This window comes from Daphnia pulex, chromosome 12, assembly GCF_021134715.1.
Source record: "Daphnia pulex isolate KAP4 chromosome 12, ASM2113471v1".
NCBI lineage: Eukaryota > Metazoa > Arthropoda > Branchiopoda > Diplostraca > Daphniidae > Daphnia > Daphnia pulex.
Window position 1 is genome coordinate 901,998 of NC_060028.1, and position 22,476 is coordinate 924,473.

At 42.8% G+C, this 22,476-nt stretch overlaps 6 protein-coding genes across 11 annotated transcripts; 1 reads left to right on the top strand and 5 right to left on the bottom strand.

The window, feature by feature from the left end:
• Window positions 1-116: 116 nt before the first annotated feature.
• Window positions 117-3,868, bottom strand: LOC124208632. The gene is made up of 4 exons (XM_046606475.1): window positions 3,601-3,868; window positions 3,131-3,534; window positions 1,372-3,068; window positions 117-1,317 (listed from the first exon to the last, which is right to left on the bottom strand). The coding sequence occupies exons 1-4, from the start codon at window positions 3,736-3,738 to the stop codon at window positions 323-325; spliced, it is 3,234 nt and encodes a 1,077-aa protein (XP_046462431.1). The 5' UTR covers window positions 3,739-3,868; the 3' UTR covers window positions 117-322.
• Window positions 3,869-4,200: 332 nt separating this feature from the next.
• On the bottom strand, window positions 4,201-11,169 carry LOC124208671 (tubby-related protein 4-like). The gene is made up of 15 exons (XM_046606518.1): window positions 10,509-11,169; window positions 9,519-9,764; window positions 9,264-9,392; window positions 9,056-9,109; window positions 8,368-8,475; window positions 8,014-8,302; window positions 7,607-7,941; window positions 7,068-7,307; window positions 6,728-6,982; window positions 6,461-6,625; window positions 6,187-6,369; window positions 5,130-6,109; window positions 4,843-5,020; window positions 4,564-4,779; window positions 4,201-4,489 (listed from the first exon to the last, which is right to left on the bottom strand). Exons 1-15 carry the CDS (start codon window positions 10,605-10,607, stop codon window positions 4,373-4,375), a joined length of 3,594 nt encoding a protein of 1,197 aa, XP_046462474.1. The 5' UTR covers window positions 10,608-11,169; the 3' UTR covers window positions 4,201-4,372.
• A 1-nt stretch (window position 11,170) lies between these two features.
• LOC124208674 lies at window positions 11,171-12,792 on the bottom strand. 2 transcript variants are annotated; one of them, XM_046606521.1, is made up of 7 exons: window positions 12,650-12,792; window positions 12,142-12,473; window positions 11,932-12,042; window positions 11,711-11,856; window positions 11,479-11,650; window positions 11,293-11,401; window positions 11,171-11,199 (listed from the first exon to the last, which is right to left on the bottom strand). In XM_046606521.1, exons 2-6 carry the CDS (start codon window positions 12,434-12,436, stop codon window positions 11,301-11,303), a joined length of 825 nt encoding a protein of 274 aa, XP_046462477.1. In that variant the 5' UTR covers window positions 12,437-12,473; window positions 12,650-12,792; the 3' UTR covers window positions 11,171-11,199; window positions 11,293-11,300. The 2 variants fall into 2 exon arrangements, with proteins under 2 accessions (XP_046462477.1, XP_046462476.1); XM_046606520.1 differs by having other exon boundaries at window positions 11,171-11,218.
• LOC124208673 (hexokinase-2-like) lies at window positions 12,684-15,132 on the top strand. The gene is made up of 8 exons (XM_046606519.1): window positions 12,684-12,819; window positions 13,051-13,213; window positions 13,279-13,680; window positions 14,003-14,139; window positions 14,202-14,314; window positions 14,375-14,530; window positions 14,592-14,731; window positions 14,798-15,132. The coding sequence occupies exons 1-8, from the start codon at window positions 12,772-12,774 to the stop codon at window positions 15,022-15,024; spliced, it is 1,386 nt and encodes a 461-aa protein (XP_046462475.1). The 5' UTR covers window positions 12,684-12,771; the 3' UTR covers window positions 15,025-15,132.
• On the bottom strand, window positions 15,129-16,165 carry LOC124208675 (ATP synthase subunit delta, mitochondrial-like). 2 transcript variants are annotated; one of them, XM_046606522.1, is made up of 4 exons: window positions 16,059-16,165; window positions 15,700-15,831; window positions 15,445-15,637; window positions 15,129-15,383 (listed from the first exon to the last, which is right to left on the bottom strand). In XM_046606522.1, exons 2-4 carry the CDS (start codon window positions 15,814-15,816, stop codon window positions 15,211-15,213), a joined length of 483 nt encoding a protein of 160 aa, XP_046462478.1. In that variant the 5' UTR covers window positions 15,817-15,831; window positions 16,059-16,165; the 3' UTR covers window positions 15,129-15,210. The 2 variants fall into 2 exon arrangements, with proteins under 2 accessions (XP_046462478.1, XP_046462480.1); XM_046606524.1 differs by having other exon boundaries at window positions 15,948-16,065.
• Window positions 16,166-16,685: 520 nt separating this feature from the next.
• Window positions 16,686-21,812, bottom strand: LOC124208676. 4 transcript variants are annotated; one of them, XM_046606525.1, is made up of 7 exons: window positions 21,388-21,745; window positions 21,209-21,320; window positions 19,634-19,862; window positions 19,210-19,308; window positions 19,072-19,130; window positions 18,531-18,746; window positions 16,696-18,472 (listed from the first exon to the last, which is right to left on the bottom strand). In XM_046606525.1, the coding sequence occupies exons 6-7, from the start codon at window positions 18,619-18,621 to the stop codon at window positions 16,851-16,853; spliced, it is 1,713 nt and encodes a 570-aa protein (XP_046462481.1). In that variant the 5' UTR covers window positions 18,622-18,746; window positions 19,072-19,130; window positions 19,210-19,308; window positions 19,634-19,862; window positions 21,209-21,320; window positions 21,388-21,745; the 3' UTR covers window positions 16,696-16,850. The 4 variants fall into 4 exon arrangements, with proteins under 4 accessions (XP_046462484.1, XP_046462481.1, XP_046462483.1 ...); XM_046606528.1 differs by having other exon boundaries at window positions 16,686-18,472; window positions 19,072-19,308; window positions 21,388-21,812; XM_046606527.1 differs by having other exon boundaries at window positions 18,531-19,130.
• Window positions 21,813-22,476: the final 664 nt, after the last annotated feature.

Sequence of the window (22,476 nt, forward strand, 5' to 3'; positions counted from 1 at the left end):
CTAGTCGTGTCAATCGGTGTCAACTGAACACAATCTTGTCAATTAACACATTCAGATATCAAACACAATTTGTTAACAAGCAGCAGCGGGAACAACAAAGGAACCTTTCTTTAGAATCAATTTTAACTGTTTAATTTCCTTTTCCTCTCCGCACACGAAAACGGACACAAAAATGATCTTGGTTGTATAAGCTTGAAAACATTTGAAAAACATGAAAAAAAAACTCTTGGTTTGTCGAAAACGAACTCAACAGGCAAAACGTGAAAGCCTAACATTCAGTTAACTCGTTTAAAACAGTAAACAGTCCATCCGTTGAACCCAATTAAACTTTCTTGCAAACCATTTTATGCTGAGCCCAGTGTTGACGTTGGCATTCCACGCAGCAATAAACAGTGCTTCGGCAACGGCTGCAGCGTTTCAGACTTTGGGAAACTTTCTTGCAAGCGGCGCAGCAATTGTTGTCATTCATGGATCTGTTTGAAACATCAGAAGATTCAAAAGTAAAATGTGGGTTATCGGTGTAAAGTGGTGAGACGAATGTAGCCATCCACGGACTGTCTTCTCCCAGCGCAAGGTTTTTTTTCTGCCAAGTGCTGGGTGTGATCTTGAGTCTGTTAAGCCGCAGGATGAATCTCAAAAGCTGCGAATCTTCAGTCGTTTTAATCGAAATGGTTGATACTTTCTCGTTCCCGGGGGAAACTCGCTTTATAATCTCGGCATTCTTTTTCTCGGTCCATTTGCCGTCTGCAGCAAGTTTTTCAAACAATCGGCAATCAAAAGCAGAAAGCAAAAGGACTGGACTGCCCGTCGGAGTTGTTGAAACAGGACGATGGACTAGAAAGAACCAGTCGGGTGTTGGTGCATTCTCCCGTTTGATGGTGACATAACGAGGACGAGAGGGATCCAAAAACAGAATTTGCATAACGTAACGAACAACATCCAAAGGAGATTTTCCCATCATCGAAATATTTTCCAGATGATTAAAATTGAATTGGCTTCTAATGTGATTTCCCAAGGAATTTAAATTGCGATTCGATGATTTTTCTTCTTTCCAAGGTTTTAGTTGATCTGGATCTAAGACGCTGTGCAAATTGTGAGCAGGTCGGTACTCACATGGCCATGGTTCCCACAATGCTTTCTTTAGCACTAAATCAACATGACAGCCTTTGCGATGGAGGGTAGCGCGGATGTCATCGACAAGAATCGGATACGGAAATGACAGCGACAACGACTTGAAATTCTCAGGCTGCTTCAGTGACAAAGTAATCTCGTGACAGGATTCACAAGGCGCCTTATGATGCGTTGTTACCTTTAAGTCTAAAAAAGAAAATTAGTCATAGCAATTACACAAAAAAACGTTCACAAACCCACCTGAGACACTTTTGGATGAAGTAACATTGATTTTTAGATGGAACTGATCTTCGGACTCGACGCAACTGTCGACCTTCATGCTAAATTCTTCAGGAGCTGGAACCTCAAGTTCGGTTTTCGCAGGTTTAAACGGGTACGGAAAACTCCAGTTCTCGACCTGAACAGATTCAAACGACTCAAAGACGACAACTTCTGAACCATTCGGTATATCCACGATGATAGCACGATGAGTTTTTTCGAGCCCGTGATTAGGAATCAGGAGAAAAGAAATTGACACTTCTTGGAATCCGGTTGAGGACTTTTCCAGTTTCACTTCAAAGTTGTCGATGAAATGGACACCTGGTCCAGAAAAGTCGTAACAGTTCCCTTGCTTCGCTTTCGGAAGGAGTATCAATCGAATGCTTGGAATTCCTGATAGAGAAGCCATCTTGTCACATGACGCAGTAGGAATGTTTGCGGATAACTTAAGAATCTTCTGGCCATTTTTCCAAGCTTCAAGTGTTCGTCTAGCGAGTTGAAAATTGGGATTCATCTCGGCCGGCCTGACATCTTTCTTCAGCCAGTGGTCTCCTCCAAGCCGTTGAATCATCGAGTTCACTACGTAGCTGAACGTTTGCGGGGTATACAGCAACATGCCACATCCGGCTCCGGGAGGGACACCAGTGATTCGTAAAGGAAATTTTGCATCAAAGCAAACGTTCGCTAACTGATCCAGGAATTCGTCCAGTACAGAAGATGGTGACATGACAACGTTACGAAAGGGAGGAGCTCGTTGCCAGCAAACCTCAACAGGGGGCGTCATCAAGCGTCGCAAGTCAACAAATTCAGGCAATCCTAGTTCGATGCGGCTTTTGAGACGTAATCCATAAATAGTTGGGATCATGCTCAACGGGCAACAGAGGGCTTTCTCGAGGTACAACTTGACAGATTTAAAATCGAACCATCTTATAGTTTCGGTGAACAACATTGCTGATGGGTGATCTGACAACTTTCCGCTGCATGCGAGGATCAAATTCGCTAATCCGACATGATCTGCAATGTTGGAGCAGTCAATGACGTCGAACTTGTTGACGTTTTCGGAATAGCAGAACTCCAAGGCATCCTCCAAATAGAAGAACAATTCAAAGGTTTTTCCGTCGTTGAGGCGTTTTCGATAGAAAGAAAGAAGGTTTCTGAGTATTTTCTGGCAGGAACGTATCATCATCTTGCTTTTGATTGAAGTGTCCAGTTCTTCTTTAACTAGCGGCAAGTATCCCTCAAAAGGGCACAGTGAATAACTGAGTGTCCAGCGGAGTGTTGCGTGGTCAAGCAATGTTGGATTAAGACAAACGATCTTGATATCGTTTTCAAGTCGACAGCTACCTTTTTCAAAATATTGCTTAGCTTCTTCACGAATTTTCTGCCTCGCAGAATCGTTCAATCCTTCAAGCCCAATACTTCTTTCCAAGTTAAAAGCTAGATCATCAATGACAATCGAAAATGAACTTTCGTCTTGGAATCCGAATCCTTTATCAAAATTTCGCTTAGCTTCTTCTCGGATATTCTGCCTCGCCGAATCGTTCAATCCTTCAAGCCCAATACTACTTTCCAGGTTAGAAGCTAATACATCAATGACCGTCGAAAATAAATCGCTGTTTTTCACTTGCTGCAATTCTTCTCCATTTTCAAGCCTCCAGAGTTTAGAAATAAACAGTTTCCTGGAAAGAAAAGGAAGTAATTAGTACATCAATCCAGTTATAAACTTGAACAAAAATTTTACCTTTCAGAGCCTACTCTTTTCATTAAAACACTAGCTTCAGATTCAGTTTTCGACAAAACAGAAAGCCAAGAACTCCACACTTTCTTCAACATTTCAGACTGACTAGTTTTGGGGACTGAGATATTTTCAGGGAACAAATCATTCAACAGGTCCTTCAAAACTCCTAGAAATCTCTTACGGGTGACTTCTGGCCATTCAAGATTGTACCAAACATCCCAAAGGAAAGCTATGTTTTCGTCATCTTCGGGGTTGAAATCAGATGCTGATATTATTTTCAAAATAGTGATGTTGCGTGCTACAACTGATGGATTGCGGTCATTTGCATGGATTTGCATGCCATTGCAAATTTTGTTTCTTGAAACATGAAGTATGTTTCTCACATCACCACTACCCAGAAAAAGAACCTAAATGCAAATGGTGCAATTCAGAAATTAGTTATCAATCAAACAGATTACTCTGCTGTGGGTTACCTTCAAAGATGAACTGCATGGGTTAAGACCCCCTACTTCATAGTTGAAGTCTTGCAACACATTTCGACTTCGAGTATTACCAAAAGGGTAATTTATAGGATTAGCTTCTATTATCTCACGTTGTACAGTAGTCAACATTGTAGCAATAATTTTGTGTTCTTACAATTTACGTGCATAAATTAAGCACTTAACAGTTAAGTTAACAGAGGAAACACTGGAGGTGGAGCGATTGCAACGCGTTCACCAGAGGGCAGAGGTTGCGCTTGACGACGGACACAACGAGTCATCACACCATCTAGCGGTCGGCATCCAACGACTTACGTGGAAACAAAGGGGGGAAATTTCAATCACTGTGGACAATATAGATCAGGGAGGACTCCTCCCTGATATAGATAAACGGCTTTACAAACAAGATATCTGTCATTCAGACCCTGAAGTTCAGTCCAAAAATATCAACGTCACTAAAACCGGACTTGAATTCCTTTTCTTTTACTTTTGATTAAATTATCAAAGAAAACAACAAGGAAAAAACAATTTCTACTAGCAGAACTTAACTTCATGGAACACCCTAATTTTGAAAAATAAAAAGAGAAACATTAATTGAACGCCAAATCAATTCCCATTGAACGTGTATTGGAAATATTTTAATAATAAACAAGGGAAATGACAAGTGAAATCAATTCTCACCAATTACGAATAATATCACAAGAGGAATGTTGATCATGTCTGGACTTTATTAGTGTGTTTGAAAAACAATTTTTCTTTAAATGAATTATTTCAGTCGTTGAGTCACATTGGCCAATGCGACAGCAAATGCCTGGACAGCCGAGAACGGATACTGGAAATCTAAGGTGTAGGCATTTCCGTCGATTCTTCCAAACTGCATAACCTGGTCAAACGAATGCATCTCGTTAATAAAACTGGCGATCGTCAAACACTCTTCAGTATCTTCCAGTACTGTACCTGTTTTCCCTTGAATTCAATTTGAAAATTCTTCGCCGACTCTTGGGTCACTCTTCCGCCAAAATCCAGCTGATAAACCTGACTGTGTTCGTTCCACAGCGGGGCTTTATTATTCAGAACAAATTCGCACCTTCGTTTCGTCTGGGCCGGCGGCTCGCGTTCTTCAACTTTGTTGGCTGTTGCCGCATTCTTTTCGGCTATCCAAGTCTGTCGCAGCTGAAAAATGGGAAAAAAGTTATACGATCAAATAAGAAAGTTTCAAAAACAAATTGGAAATACCTTATTGAGCAGCTGGGCTTTTTGAAAACTTTCGAGATCGTGGAAATTGTGTACTGTTGTAGCCTGAGGGTCGTCGATATCATCGTCTGAGCTATCCATCGTCATTGCAGAAGCGGCCGGAGTAGCGAATCGATTTTTGCCCAGGCGTCTGGCGAGCAACGGAGAATTGAGCAATTGCCTACAAGAAATTCAGGATCGATAAATCAATTATAGATTGACCTTTGGTCGATCGATTTTTGGAACATAAAAATTTAAACTTTTTGAATTATTGATGGGCACAAGTTTACCGGATGGGAGATTGATGGCGTCGTTCACTTTTGGCGGTAGCCGATGAATTATTCCGGCGGCGGCCTATGGATGGACTAGGATTAGGAGTATTGGGTTCGGATCGGCCAGCTGTCGATTTCCCAGCCGACGATGGACACTTGCGACCAAACAGTGGACTAAGACGGGCTAGAGCGAACCGCTTTTCCTTATTCACTTTGTTATTGGTTTCGCTATCCGAAACGTGCTGGACCTGCAAAACTTGGCTGCCGACTCGAGAGCGGAACGAACTGGTATTCGTTTTCTTGTCCGCCGTCATTCCTTTAGTAATTGGCGGCTGGGTAATCTGAACGGCCCACGAACTGCGCACTCCAGATAATCCGGGGCCGCCGCTCCGGTTACTACCAAGGACGGGACTAGAATCCAGTGAACGACTCTTCCGTCGTCTGCCGGATAGGCGATTGTTGCCACTGCTGTTGACTGTTGACGCAAGATGCCCAGCGCTTTGACTGCGCCACCGGACGGCTGGTGTTGACAAAACGATTCTCGACTCTGATTGGTTATTCCATTCGATCCGCAGCAATTCATCCGGCGTCGACTGGTGCTGCTGTTGTTGCTGGACGGGTCGGCGATGGTGAGTCGGTGACGGCGGTGGTTCCATCCGGCCCCTTCCGGCCTTCCTTCTCAACCGCAAATTGGGTGTCGTCAGTGGAACGATGGGCGGATGCTGACGATTCGGCGGTTCCCTGTTGGCCTTCGCGTGTTCTTCATCATCCGACGGGCAGATAAACACGGGCGATGGCCCAGGTTCTTCGTCGACTTCAGGTCCAGGTGAAGAATCGCGTAAATCCACCACGCCCAGGGTCATTTGACGCGGCTGGAGGTGCAACAGCGACGTCTTGTACGTAATCTGACCGAGATGCGACGGAAGAGAAGGAGCCATTCCGGTGATTTTGAATCGAGTTCCCCAAATGTTGGACGCCACTTCGGCCAGCGTCGATTGCTGCCCAAATTTCAAACAAAAATGCCAACATTTTAACATCCATCAATTTTTAATTGAAATTCTGAATTGTTTCAAACCTCTTGGCTATTTGTTTTAGATTCACTGACATCCCCGGAACTCGGAAGATTGACCGACTGATTATTGAGTTGTTTCTTCCCTCCAAACTTGCGGTGGAGTCTCGGAGTCGATACGCAACTATCGTCCGTTTCGGAATCTGAATCGTCATCGGGACGATGTCGCCGGAATTTACGTCTGAGACCCTGGAAAAATTTACGGAAGAATAGTCAGAATATTTGCGGCGACGTCTATTAGCCCAGAAACAAACAAAAAAAGAGAAAAAAGGAACAATACCGGACTAAGTAGCTGCTGGAATTTGCTGCCGGATGGTTGCGGCGGAGCCAAGAAATGTTCCGAATTCTTGTTCAGCAACGGCTGGACTTTGTTGGTCTCGTTGTTGGCGATTTTTCGCGGGTCATAAATGACAAATTCCGGCCTTATCCTCGACGTTGGTTTACCCTGAAGAAAAAAAGGGGATGGAGTAACAGCCGGTCGTAAATAATGCGCAAATGAAATTGCGGCGACAAATAGCCAAATAGGAAAGGGGGAAAGTGTTGAAACCTTGAGAAGAGGAATGAGTCCGCCGAGGAATTCGAGATAGAGCGTGAAACCCACTCCGCCACCGCCGCTACCACCCGCTGCAGAAGCCGCCGCTGCGGCTGGATCGATCGGATCGATCACGCCGTCCGCTCCGTGACAGCCGGCAGCGGGAGAGTCGTCGTCGTCGCGTCGTATCATGGTGCAGTAGAGACGTGTGTTGCCCGGCGGCGGTCTGCAGACATAATCCCGGATGCGATGCTCCTCGGGAACGTGACACTTGAAAAAGACAACACGACGATGAATAAATTGACGACAAAACCACAACATTTCAAACAAAAACAAAACAAATTCGAATTGTTACGTGGACGGTGCTGGAGAAGAGGGAAACGACCAGATTGCGGATGAGTCTGGGCACTCGATCGGCGAAAGTGGCGTCGTCCAGCTGATCCGGTCCGGTTAGGCACCGCCTCAATTTGAGTCTGGCCAAATGTTGGAGTGAGGCAATCCGCCTGGGTGAAACCCAAGCCACGTGAACGGTGCATCCCGTTGCTACGAAGAGACGACGATCGTTATGTCCCCAGGTGAAACTTGTAATTGGAGCCTTTTTTTGTTTCGCCCATCAAAGTCAAAAAAAGAAGAAAAAAACTTTTTAATAAGAGAAAAACGTCACATTTAATGATGGCAATTAACAAAAAGACTTGACAGTTTCAAATATCTTCTCTCCCTGGAAATTTTCCTGGAAAAAATATTTTATGGCGTCCTTGTCGTTTACTAAATTAACAGTTCAAAAGGATCGATACTTTGTGTAGTACAAGGACTCGTTTTGTTGTGGTAACCGAAACCCTCGGTGGTGGTAAGAGGAACGGGGGAAAAAAGGCGGAATTGTCATTTAATAGAAACCTGCGTGTAGGGCACGGCGATGCGGAATCGTAGGACTCCGCGGCTGTTGTAGAACTGCAGGATGTTGGCGTAGTGATGAAGTGCAGCGGTGGATGAGCTTTGGACGTGATGGTGACCGCCGAGGCAGAGTAATTCGCCGTCGTTATTCCATTCCATCATGGGAGCAGAGAGGGGTTCCTTGTTCCAGCAAGGATCATCTTTGCCGCAGTGTCCGCCAGTTTCATCTTCATCATCGTCGTCCAGGGCGCAGCAGGGATGAACGTCGTCGAAACCTTTAATCAAACTCAGACGGCCACCGGCAGTCAGGACGGCCAGGACGTGATGTTGATCCTCGACTGTGCGCAAACAAACGTCAAGAAATCAACAAAGCGGAAGAAACAAAAAAGAAGAAGAAAAAGATAACGTACCGCCACCGGATAAGGACGAAAGTAAATGTCCGTCAGCTCCTGCCGACTGACGGCCGGTGCCGTTTGAAGTAGTAGCTGCAGTTGACGTCGGTTCTTCCATTTTGAATCGAGGGCAATTCCAGGCCAGCTGGCGGATGCCATTGGCTGCTGCTGCTGACGCGCTGCCACTACTCGATACCGAGCCGGGCGACAGGGAACTCGACGGCTCCGACATTTGAATTTGGGCTATCACGGCCCCATTGTGCACATCCAAAACGACGATTGATCCACTCGACGTGCCCAGATAAACCTGTTGGATTCGACGATGATAATTTAATCCAAAATAAACAAAAATCAGAAAATAAAAAGAAAAACCTGTTGATCGTCAGGTGTCCAAGTCCCGGTGGTGATGATGGATTCCTGGTTAAGGATCGTCGACCAATAGCGCTGTCCAGCCACCGAACCAACGAGAACAAATCCGTCCTGTTATACGGGGAGGTAACCGAAACATACGACGTCCATTAATACTCAGGAGCTCAGGAGCCAACGAGAGAAAGAAAAAGAAAAAAAAAGGAACTCGACCAAAAAAAGAAGGATTGGTACACATAAAAGATATTAGTGAACGAAGAGAGAGAGAAAGTCTCTAACTCTCTCTCTCTGGGGGCTTTTGTTCGAGAAGAGACCGTGATCCAATTTGCGACGCGGCTCTTTCCTTCTCCCTCTCTCTCTTATCGATCTCTCTCCCCAACCCCCATACATGTATCCAGGAGGCTTTGACGTCATGATCAATACTTACGTAAAAAGCTTCTCTGTCAACCCATCACCCGAGCCCGGTCTATATATCTACTGCCCTTGTTAGGTCCTCAACAACAACATTGAAGTAGAAAAGGGTCGTAGTCGCGACCAAGACCTCACTCTCTTATACTACGACGGCCATCCATCGTTGACTTTTATTTATTGACAATGAACTTTATTGGTTTTACGGGTCGGGTTGGGGTGTTGGTTTTGAGCTTCTCTTTTTTATTTCTGTATTTTTTTGTTTGTTTGCGTTGTGTTTCTTTACCTGGTAAGCGATGACTGCCATGCGACCGTCGTGAGACCAGGAAAAGTGGGTCACCTACATACATCAATGTATTCACGCCGGAATAGTGAATTAATGATCGTCATTGGATAGGCGAGCGAAAATAGAAGAGAGAAACGGGAGAGATTATAAGCATTGTAGTATAAATAATGAGAAGAAGAGCCCCAGAGATATGGGCGGATGAAATTACCGGAGTGTTCCGATCGTTGATGAGCTCAATGGACCATCTGCCCTCGTAACGGATCCAGACGAAGATGATGCCGGATGCGTCGCACGTGGCCAGTTTCTGATACGGCTCGTTCCATCTCACTAAACTGATCTACATAATTCAAAACGGAGTTAAACATTTCAAGTTTAACCAAATTTTACGGATCCTTCCGGCTAGTTCCGGAATTCAATCCAATTTTTTAAAAAAGAAAAACGAATAAATCCAATTAGATGATACCTGGGCACGATGTCCACGGAGGTTGTAATTCGTGCGCGGAGGCAGTGGAAGGTGCGGAGGAGCCGGCGGAAGCGGTAGACTGCCGGATATTTCATTATCCGTCGGCGGATTGAACGAGCCGAGGCCGCTGTTGACGCGATGAGGTAGCGTGCTGGTGAACGTGACTCCGACAACGCTCCGGTTGTTACCAGCCGCTAACCAGCCCTCTTGATAGTAGCTGGTTCGGTTGAGCTTCCATCCGTGTCCCTTTTTTATATTTCCATTTCGAATCGAATTGTCAACACACACACACAAATGATCATCATCGTCATCAAGAGAGAAACCCAACACAATATCCCCCTTGATTGAGGAGTTCTTCTTGGCTATGGATGCAATCCAGTCACGCTCAACCAGACACGTTCAATCAACGTCTTAATGACGAAAATCAATAACACTATTTATACATGTCTGTCAAAAAATAGCTGCAATGGCGAGAAGAAACCCCCCACACACCAAAATAAGGATCGAGCTTTTGCACATGTTATTTTTCTATATGTACGATAAAGTCATCATCATTTTTTCCCCCTCTATAATAATAATCCTAGGCCATCCCCCCCCCCCTTCTCAAATGTCCACCCCATCTTTCAATCGACCGTCCTTGTATAGAGCCATTTATATACACACACCGAGTGTGTAGTATGTGCTGGGCTCGTGTGCGCGGTCCGTTGTATTGATCGGAACTTTGCCCTCCTCTCCTCCACATAACCCGCCAACACAGTTGAAGGGAGAGAACCTACTTTTCTCTTCTTTTTTCTTCTTATTCTCCTTCTTCCACTTGAGCGTGAAACAAAAGGCGAACGAAAAAGAAGAAATAGGAAACAAAAGTTTTTTTTTCGGATGGAAAGGGGGGAGCCTTCTTTCTTTTTGTTTTTCTCGCGCCTTCGGTTCTTCTCGTGTGAAACGAAATCAACTGGGGAACCAATTAAGAAAAGTTTGCGTGAAAAATGGTACCTCTGGCTGCTCGTCAGGGACACGTCCCATCCACGAAAGTGAATTGATGACCGAATCGCAACGCAGTTGGCTGCTGGGCTCCTCGAAATGCAGGTGCATTTTCTTTTTTTCGGCCGGGCCGGATTGACTTCACCACCTGAATGGGACACACACACACCACACACACACACACTACACGAAATACACACACCGTTCTTCTAGGACTGGACGCCGGAACACTCGAAACGGAACTGAAATCCACGCAGACCCAAAATTTTAAATTTGTCCTTTTTTGTTGTTTGTTTTTTTAATATTTTACAGTTATCGCGTCACGAAAACTGACAACATGTGCAAAGATAAGAGAAAATAATAATAATAATAAAAAAAATAAGAGGATGGGATGAGAAATGCGACGAGAGAGTTGACGGGCTACGTGGACGTGTTGACCCGTCGGCAACTCTGCGCAACTACCCGCCGACGCTGTAAACCTGTTCATTTCTGTGTGCCTTTCACGGTTGAAGAGGTGCGGGAGAGGGGGGTGGGGTGGGCAAAAGAGACAGAGGGGAAAAAGGAGAAAGGGGGAGGGATCACTCTCTCTCTCTCAAGACGTCGCCGGCGTCGTCGATTCTGCGCATCCTCGGCGCGCGCTATCAAAGTGAAAAGTCGACACACGACACGAAGCGAAAATTCCGTCGCTCTCTTCCAGCGACATCTATTAAACAACACGACAACTTGACATTCGAAATTTAAAAAAGCAAAAACGGATTATTTCATTCAGTTAAAATAAAAATTAAGGCAATTTTACTTTTGAATTTAAAAAGCTGCTTGGAAGGCCTTGAGCAGCGGAAGTTTGAAAAACGGATTGCAGTGAAGTTCGAAATCGGCCATGGTCTCGTCCGAAAAATCTTGTGTTTCTGTGTCGACACATTCGACAATGCGGAATGAATCATTAAAGTTTAGATTACAACAGGCACAACTTTGTTTGTCTTACTTTCGAATTCCAAATCGACATTGTACGGCAGGATTTCATCTGACTTGTAGTTGAGCGAGATACTAACGTTGAAATTTTTGTCAGACTCGTCCGAGGCTTTGACTTGAACCATCACTTTCAATGTATCGCAACTAGCATTGACCGATCGATCGGAATTCTTTCCAAATAATTCCTGCCAGAAAAGAGTTGATTACATGTTAATATTGGCATGCAATTTCGACTGGAAACTTGCCTCGAGCTCAACGATTTGCTGCTGCCGATTGGTGAAACAATCGACCAGCTTGGATATGTCCCAAACGAGTTTCTCCAGAGGCTTCGTGTGATCCAAATCGAGCTCGTCTATCGATTCCGGTAGATAACATTTGCCGATTTCATAACCTGCAACTCGTCACGCCAAACAGAGTTTGAAACCCCAATCGAGAAATGAAATTAGATTTTAATCGCTCGAAATACCTTTCTTGGTAAATTTCACCGTCATGGCGTACGCGTCATAATACGCGGACTTGTACATGGGATGGAAATAGAACGTGCACGAATTATCGCTCAATTTATCCACCGACACCCCTGCGTGGGAAAAACAAAAACAAAATAATGATTAATGAATTACAAATTTTCCACTTGGAATTTGTGTTACTCTTAAATACAAACAAAACAACAACAAACCGGAGAATTTGGTCGCCTCCTGAATCAATTTCCAGTTCTTCACTTGACGGTCTTCCAGGTCGTGTGTCCTTTTCATTACCGTTTTCTTTTCGCGCTCGATCTCGTCCAGCTGCCTACGCAATTCTTTTACTTCTGATTGAAGCTGCTCCACCGCCGGATTTGTTACGGCTTCTTCTTCTTCATCCTCCTCCTCTTCTTCTTCTTCTTCTGCACTTCCACTTTCGACTTCTTCCGCACTTCCACTATCGACCTCTTCCTCACTTCCACTTTCGACTTCATCCTCTACAGCTTCCATAATCTTGTTGGGTTACACACTACGTCGCGTTCACAATCTGGAAAGAGAATAGAAAAAGAATATAACGTGAAAGAATCGATTCATGAGATAAGAGATCGATTTGTGAACCAGCCGCCGGCTAGAGAGGGGGGAAAAAGGCCAACACATACGGGACACGAACATCAGTCGTGACTCAAGGCCACTATAGAGACACACGTGTGAGTTGATTGTTACCAGTTGGGTTCGCCGTCTGCGCAGTTTGCCAAGTGTCTTGTTTATATATTTCCTATCCGCGCGTGCAACGGTTTGATTCGGCGTTTGCTGCCCAGTTATTGAGAGATAAAACAAGGGAAAAGATGAGTACTCCCGCACTGCACCTAGACGATCCAGTTAAACTACAAAAGGTAAGATTAAATTTTACAAGCATCTGTCAATGAAAATCTTGACTCAATTAATTCTGTTAATCGGGTTGTTATTTCGATTAAAATGCTAATTTTCTTCATTTTACGGGTGAACGGTCTTTCGATTGGTCCCTAAAGTAATCATATTAACGGGCTAGGGGATAGATAAACATCAATTTGATTGACTGACAACCTGATAACAAAGGACTTTCTTCCCCCCCCCCCTTCCAACAGGTTCTTGAGTTGGTGCGAGGTCTCGACCTCACGGCAGACACACAAAAGAAGATTAGGGATGTTTTCGAGTCTGAGATGGAGCTGGGCCTAGCCAAAAACCCTCCTGTGGCATCTTCGCTGCAAATGGAAAACACTTTCTTGCCTGAATTGTGTGATGGCTCAGGTTTGATGCATCCATCGATTTCAGTAATGAATGGGAATAGGACATTTTCTTTATCTGAATTTCAGAGGAGGGAGATTATTTGTCTCTGGATCTGGGAGGGACCAACTTCCGAGTCATCTGGCTGAGAATCAAGTCTGGAGCTGTGGTCAGCGAAGCAGTTCAGTACTATCAGGTGCCAGAGGATGTTCGTCTTGGTCCAGGGGTCAAACTCTTTGATTTCTTGGCCGAATGCATTCACAATTTCATGGACGGCAGGCAACTCAAGGGACAGAACCTTCCACTTGGGTTCACATTCTCATTTCCAATGACCCAACAGGGACTGGATGTTGGCATCCTCGTCTCATGGACAAAATCATTCAATTGCTCGGGTGTTGTGGGTGAAGATGCTGTCAAAATGCTTAACGATGCTATTCATCGACGAGGAGACACAGACGTAGACGTTATCGCCGTTTTGAATGATACAACAGGTAATGATTTACGTTTGATCATCAAAGTTAACTATTTCTGCTACTTTAAACGTTCACTATACTAATGGCAAGTATACTTTTATAATAATGAGAAAGTTACCTTGTGATTTGTTGGAGATGTTAATTTACTATGTGAATATGTCAAATTGTCAACATAACTACTGTATCACGATGTGAAGTTTTTCGGCGGGATTTTCACCTAACATAGTTGCCAAATTTCACTAATGCACAATTTTATTTGCACTACAAAAATTCGATCCAATTCCGACTTGCCTTGTAAATTCTCCGTTTCTTTTCTCTTTATCCATTCCGAAAATTAAAGGAACTCTTGTTCAAGGAGCTTTCGTCGACAGGAAATGCGCAATTGGATTGATTCTCGGTACGGGAAGTAACGCGTGTTACATCGAACGAGCTGATCGAATTGAAAAGTGGGAAGGAGAGCACAAGGACGTCAAAGAAGTAATTCCATCTTTTTAGATATCCAAGATAAACTTTCTAAATTTTTTAAAATGAATTAATAGGTCGTCATTGATGTCGAGTGGGGCGCTTTCGGAGACAATGGCGTTCTGGACTTTATCAAAACAGAATATGACAAAGAAGTGGACCGAAACTCTCTGCTTGTTGGGTCCTTTACGTGAGAATAATATTCCGTTAGCTATTTTCTTGATTGAACTATTACGATTAATGATTACAGATTCGAAAAGCATTTTGGAGGCAAATACCTTGGTGAGATTGTGCGCTGTGTATTGATTCGTCTAACAAAAGAGGAACTCCTGTTTCAAGGCAAAGCATCAGAAGAGCTCCTCCAACATGGGGCATTCACCACACGTTTCGTTTCACTCATTGAAGAGTTCAGTCACACACATTTTCTTTCACTGTAAGGAAACATAAAACAAACATTTGGACTTTAGGGACAACGTGAATGGCGTAGATGTCAATACCACCGGCGCTCTCAACGAGCTCAAATTAGCCTTCAATAAAGAGGATATTGAAATTGTCAAGTACATCTGTTGGCTCGTTTCAGACAGGGCAGCCATCCTCGTTTCTATTTGTAATTAACTACATTGGAATATGGGTTTGTGAGAAGACTGAAAGAATTTTTTGAATACAATTAAAGGTACGGCGTCACTTTTGGAGCGAATGGACCGACCGGAAACTACAGTGGCCATCGATGGATCTCTCTTCAAGCACCACCCTCGTCTTAAATCGTTCATGGAGAAGTACATTGCTGCTATGGCACCAGCTAACAAATTCCAGCTGATGCTGGCAGAAGATGGCAGTGGAAAAGGTGCCGGACTGATAGCGGCTATCGCAAGCAGATTGAAGAAGCAACAAGCCCATTAAGAGAAAGGTTGAAAAAGCTGGGCTCTACATTCCAAATCTAAAGTTATTTGTTCTGTCTTGTGAAACAAAACTAAAGACTAAAAAAATTATAAAATTATGAAATGTCTAGTTTTTTCTCGAGTGTACTTCCATTCCATCGATACAAGCTATTCACACTATAAGGGTTTCTCTTTTCACTCCAAAAACTTATTCGCAAGCCTTGATCAAGGCTTCAGACACCTCGATGCTGATTTCAGCTTCGGCTTTAGCCACATCAGTAGACGCTGAAGCCAACTGACTCTGGGATTGGGCTAAAAGTTCCTTTGCGGCGCTGATGTCGAGGGTGTCGACGGGCACGGCCTCCTCTGCCAGTAGTTGCACTAGAAACAGAAAATATTGTAAAAATAGATACTCCTGGATTATATGGTTACAATTTTATACCTGTGGAGTCTTCGTTGATGGTGACAGTTCCACTGGAGACGAAGAATTTCTTGGTACTGCCGTCGTTTTCAAAGACAGTTACAACACCAGGCTTCAGGACTGCAAGTGTTGGTACGTGGGCAGGCAGAATACCAAAGCTACCGCTAAAGGATGGAACATCTACTTGTTTCACAGAAATGTTGTTGTACAGAACCTAAAAATAACAGGATTTTTAGTTATTCTGCATTATTTCACTCTGGTTTGATTGAGTCTTACATGGGAAGGTGCTGCGAAGGTTAGAGACATTGAAGAGCCATCAGCATAACCTCGAACCTGGCAGGCCTGGGCGAATCGCCCGGAGAAAAGTCGAAGTGCTGAGCGAGTCAATGCCATTCTATTAAATATGATCTGGAAATGGTAAGAAAATGAAAAATTAGTATTTTTGCCAATCAGCTGAAGCAGATTGAGAGATTTTGAGCAAGTCGAGTAGGACAAAATAAGACACGAAAATCGACCAAAATTACTGTGGAAAGGTGAAACTAGAGTAAACACAAAACTTTTCTAATTCTATGGCCAATTTCGGATGTTTTATCTGTACAAAAACTTATCGGGAAAAAGCAAAAATTATTTTTTACCGTGCAGAAAGCCGGAAACGTGAACGAACACCAGATGGCAGGCAGATGAAGACAGTGATAGCCATTTATTAGTGGATCCCTAAACACATATTTTCTCAGTTTTTAAAAATCGATTTAAATCAAATTTGTATTTCGTAACTTTTATATCATATTATATAAGAAATTTATTGTCTGAAAAACTGTTTGGCCTGTTATAATTCTAAATTGTATATAATAAATATCTAATGAAGTAATTTCAGTCGCCATCTAGCGTCCAGAGTGGAGGGCGCCCAATTTAAAGAATTTTTTTGAGAAACTACACGAACACATACCTGTACACATACCTGGGCCACTAGGCGTTGGTGTTTCTGTTAACCAGTATGTAGAAATAGAAGAAAAAAAAAGCGCCTTGTACTTAGCATTCTTGGGCATGTTTGGGTCAGCAAAGCAAGCATTAAAAAAAAATCTCTTTTCGTCCCATTGCGATCGTTCTAGATAATTAGATGCAGTAGGACTAGAACTACTAGGTTTATATTGATTCAATTTACCCTAATCGTAGCCACTAACCAGATAGGACATTGACTAATTAACATTTTTTTTTTACTCGACTGGTTTCACATTAATTATTCATGAAATTGTGACGCATTGTTCATTCGCATTTAATCGTATATTTTTAAAATAACTGTGATCTTTTCAAACTCAGATACAGAAAACAAAAACTTAAATTGTACATATTCATGTATGCCACCGTTTTACTTGGTTGACCGTATCATTGTACAAACCGGGCATGCATTCGACATAATCAAATTTGATTCAAACGTTATTGTCATCATCAAAAGTCTCTGGAGAAATCATCAAGATGCTTTTCAGCAGAAAATAAGCGACTTTTTCGTAGGGATTATCACTTTGATTCGAAACGGTCAGAGTTTTCTTCGGCACATTGGAATTTTGCGGAATATTGGCGATGGGCAGACACAGCAGCTGGTGATGGTCATCTTGCCCGTTTTTCTCCGATCCCATCGGGCTGGACTGGGCGGCCGGCAAACAAGTTGGCGACACCTCAATGGCGGGATACAAAATCGTCTTGATCGTTCCGTCTTCCAGCGGCGTCGAGGAAGCCGGAACCAAACCAATTTGATAGTAGCTGTACTGCTCATTGGAGCACCAACGGGCCTCTTCAGAAAATCCATGAAAGGCCCTACTAATTATTCCTAGGCGTTCTTTCCCAGAAGAGATGGCCGGAAAAACTGGGAGTCGATAGACCGGTTCCAGATTTCCGATCAAATTTTGGATGCGCTCCATCAGCGGATCTGGAATGTAGTCGATTTTCAAAATGAAAACTCTGGCGCGCTTTTCACAATTGGACAGAGGTCGGGACTCGATTTCCGCCATGTCGAACATGCCCATCTGGTTGCCTTTCAACATTAGACAAATTGCGTCAATCTCACTCCGTCGCAGGATCAGCCATTCCACCATATCGGACAGGAGCATGCCATCGGCAATTGTTTTGATGTCGTTGGAAACCTGTTCCTGGATGCACTTTTTGGCGATGAGATTGACATTGAATTGCATTATCTCGTTTTCGATGGGTTCCAGCAAGTCGACGAATTGGCAAATGGCTCTTTCGAACGGAGGGACTCGATTGAGAAACGGATGCTTGGCTATTCTTCGACTCTCTTTCATGATCCAGTGCCACTTCCGTTCGACTTTCAGCCTCTTATCCGTCAATCTGTCCAGCAAAATTCGAGTTTCAATCTGTTTGGGGATGAGACGGCGGACGATGTAAATGGGACGCCATAATTTGGCGGGTTGATTATCTTCTTTGAAATTAATAACGTCTCTCAGGAACTCACAGGTTTGTCGGAACGGAATCTCTGTCGGTTGAATATCTTCCAGACTGCTGAGAATTCGACAAGACACTTTGTCTAGTTCAGCTGGCGGCTCGGTGTTGATGGCATTGGGTCCGATAATTCGATCGAAATAAGCTTTGGCTACCAGGTAGATATTTTCTTCGGCGCTCTCCTTGGATTCTCGTCGCCAATCGACGGTTCTGCTCATTGTGCAAATCAGCTCCGCTCCGAAGACGACTTGCTCCACCAAATGGGTGGCCCATCCGCCGCTGTCTAGCTGATAGTCGTACATTTTAGAATTGAAGAAATGTTGATCGAGAGTCTCTGTCCTCCGAACGACACGGAAAAAGACGCTGACTGTCGCTTCATTTTCATCGCCTTCTGACGGATTGGCTCTCATGAAATCGGCGAACCAAAGGTGATTCAAGTCCACCGACCCTTGCTCGATGCTCTCCTTCAAGTGTGAATTAATTCCAAGTAAAGAAGATTTGAATTTGGCGGGCTGGTTGAAGAAAAAGTAGCGTTCCGTTTCCGGAATCAATTTGTGCTCGATGTGTATGGCATCACCCGGGACTAAAATGCCACCTGTTTTTTCGGAGAAATAATAACCAATCGAGGGTAAGAAAAATATAATTCAATTTACTTTTCAAGATGTTATCGGTGTAGTAGTTGTAAAGGTCTCCAACCAGCACGTCGCGACCCAAAGCGGAAACCGATATCCGAGAAGAATCCATTTTTAGTCACTTATTAAATTAACTTATTGTTATTCCAGTAACCTGGACAGCACTGAAGCGACTGGAATCCGCTGGCAAACTGATGCCAAGTGACGACAATGGCCACACGACGACCGATAGGTGCTCTGGAAACAAACAAAAGGTTATCCAATCAAAAATAAATTCCAACGACTGACCGCTCCAGTTTTGAGCGTTGGCAAACGAAGCTGTGAGAACCAGCACGTAAGGAACGATGACCTGTGGTCCAGACAGGATTTGACCGCTCCGTGTTCTTTTAAAACAAGCACAAAGGTGTCTTTGTTATTTCTCTAGATATATTCTCAAAGAGGAGCTGTGACATTTCCTCCAGAAGGGCTTGCAAGATGAATAGTTTGACACGGATCGAACCGGTTTTTGTTTTTAATAATTGCGTGGCGTTATTTGAAGAGAAAAGAAAAATATAAGAATCACCGAGGTGTTGTTGAGCATGATGTGACCCGACAGCTCTCCTCTCATATTGTGATGCCCTCCTGTCATTTTCGGGATGAAAAGCGATGGCCTCAATGTCAAAGTCGTTCACTTCAGTGTATCTATGTGATTATTTCGAACCGTAAAAGACAATATCCTTCTGTTTCTGGCTGTGAAAAAATGGGATAAAATCCTCCGTTCACTCCTACTGTTTTGTTGGTTTTCTGGAGAATCACGCACCTGAAATGATAAGAAAGTTCCATGTATATTCGCAATCCATCCCGAGATTCATTTCGCCGATTGGCTTCAATTCAATGAACTGACCGACAGAAACAAAAAAGAATCATCTAAAAATTTATTCCATTTTCGAAATGAAATGTCACGCGCAAACTGGTATTCTGCATCACACAGGGATCGCCCAACAAATTAAAAATGCAATTCGTGAACCACACCCAGTAATAGTTTAACCCCAAATGGACGAAAAGGTCTGAACCAGAGCAGTGGGAGAAATCTTACATCTGGGATCACATTCAAATTCAGCGCTTTTTGAGTATAATTTAATTACCTTCGCGTGATGAAATTTGCATGTAATCTTATCCATTAAGCTTCCACAGTTTGGCCCAAAATACTTTGCGTGTTCGCTCGACAACTCAGGTAAAATCTCCATTTCAAACTGATGGGCGGTGACTATGTGATACGGCCTTGTCCGATGACTCCAAATCAGATTGGATGGATCTGCTGCGGATTGGCTGAGAAGCCCGGATGTGACACATTCAGTTTGTCGACTCCAGTAGCTGCAGGAAAAACAAGAAACTAATTGTAAAGTAACAAATAACATTGGGAACACACCCTAATCAGCTCCCAACTATTAAAAGCAAAGTAGCTGGGTAAATATTCACTGCCTCAATCGGCAGATGGAAAACAGTGTTATGTGTTTGCAGTTCGGTGATGGGTTTCTAGATTCAATTGTGGCATTCAGTTTCGTGATTCACTTGTTGGCTGAACTTGTTTAATGTTTTTGTGGGGATGCTAGCTATAACTACATACCTTATGGTGTTAAGGTTAATCTGTACTTGTCACTTTAAGAGCTGACATCAAGTTGAAACCTGTGGCGAAAATATTTTTAAGTCACCGCGCATAAGAACCCTTGTTTGGTAGCAGCTTAGAAGGCCGCTAAAAGTTTTTTTAAAACCCAGATTCGGGAGTTAAAACAGGTTCGGCATACAGTTGATTTGTCGAGAACAATTTTGTAAAGGCTGCTCCTTGGAATTGATTAATAGATCCAATACGGGACAAAAGAAGAACGGGGTCCCATAGAACAACGAAAAACGACAAACAACATCTACAACTGTTTTTGGTCTTGTAGTACAACGAAACAAATGTTGGGAAAAACCACAAACTTATTTGAAATTTAAAAAAGCTGGTGACATTTTCTTATATACAATGATTTATCTGTTCAGGATGAGTTATTGAATTTGAAACTATTTTGAAATTAAAAGAATAACAACATACTACTACAATGAATAAGCCCTCTGCGGTTGGCGATGCTGCTATTTTACATAACGAATTCGTCTTTGTCATTTTTCCAGACGTGCTCTTCATATATGCGCTCCTCCCGATACAATCAAATGTCAACCCAAAACTTGTTACAAAGTTGTTTGTCATTGGTTCTCCAGCACCCCATACAAATTAAAACAGAATTTGTTTTCGTCACAAAATTATTCATTTGTCTGTTAACAGATTTCTATTTTATTTGCAAGCTGATTTCATTGTATCGTTAATTTTCTTCTACTTAAACTTGATAGCAGAATTCCCTTTTTTAATCAGAAAAGTAAAAGGTGAATACACCCGATAATTTGTCCTTGACAACTTGCCGGTGCAAGTATGAATATCTCAGCAGCTCACAAATAATAACGATCACGTCACAAAGACACGTACCCTTTCAGGTTATTACCGGCGGATCAGTTCGCTTGTCAAAACCTATCTGTTTATTACGCATCAGAATTTATTTCGTAAAAAATCTTTTAGTGATAAATCAAGTCGTTTGGAAAAATCTATAATTCCCTTTTAGTTCTAAACCGCAATGTTTTCCTATTTTAAGCTTCAGTTTTCCTATTAAAAAATATAAATAAAGGCTTACTTCATTTTAACCATTAGATGAGTTCAGCCATATTGTGTGGGTACAGTGCTCAGCAGCTTTGTATGTTAAACAGGAACGCTTTGGCTGAAAACGGTCAGTCTTGGAATGGACTCTGGATAAACAAATTTTCTGTTAATTTCACCAGATCTTTAGAAAAAGTAATAACTTGTATGTAATACCATATAATGTTGTAGTCATCAATAAAAAAGTTGATTCTTATTGGTAGATTTCAGCCCCTGTCTGTCTTGACTGTAGCATATATTGGCACAGCCTGCCATCGGTGTAGACCATTTCAGCCACTTTATCTATTTCCCACCCACACTTTGTCACTAATTTCTCACCTGGCAGTCACAATGGATTTTAGATTAAAAATTCTTGGTGATTTCTTGTAGTGAAATTTCAGAGGAAAAACTTGCATCACGCACTTGTCAGACATCAATAGAATCAAGTCAATTTCAACTTATTTACCCAAAACTGCATTTTTCTAACAAAGAGCACAATGCAAAAAGTGTGAATGAAATGTTTTTTTTTTTTTCAAAAGAAAGACAATCTTTTCTTCTATCCACTTGCACTGTTTTCAATTTTTCATACTTCAAAACACTGTGGCTATACTATTAGCAAAGCAAAATGCCCTGCGAGACACACGTTGCCACACTAACGTTTCTTGCTTCAAGTTCTGTTTGGTGCGTCGTACCTTTTTGAAAATGTGTGGGAACAATCTGAAAATTATTTGATCTCTGCTGAATAGTCTGACCGAACGGTTTTGCATTTGCCGAATATTGATTGTTCTTTCAAGCAGTGTTAACCTAAAAAATTCCAGTGCAGCTGAATCTTTGATCAGATATGCTGTTCGTTTCACAGCTGACAGGTGCTAGAGAATTTAATCTGTCTTGATCAATTTTGCAAAGAAAAGAATGCGGTCCTAGCCAAATATCAAATTCCCTCGCTCTGCCCCCCTTGTGATATCGTATCAAGTTCTACTTTTGAAATTAAATTCGGACAATTGGAGCATCAGGAGCATTGGGTATCAATCAGCAAAACAGGGAAAAGAAAACATTTTCATTAAAAAAACAAAAAAAACAATTGAGTCGCTGGAAACTGGTAGCAGGGCGTGTTTAGTTGTCTGAAGTTTTACTGGGACAGCTTAGTCAATATCAAGTTAGTCACGTGCTTAAATTGGATCCAATTTCGCACTGTTCTTCGGCTAATCAAAATTCATTGGCGACAATCTCACATCGAAAACTACTCGAATTTTTCGGAAAACATAT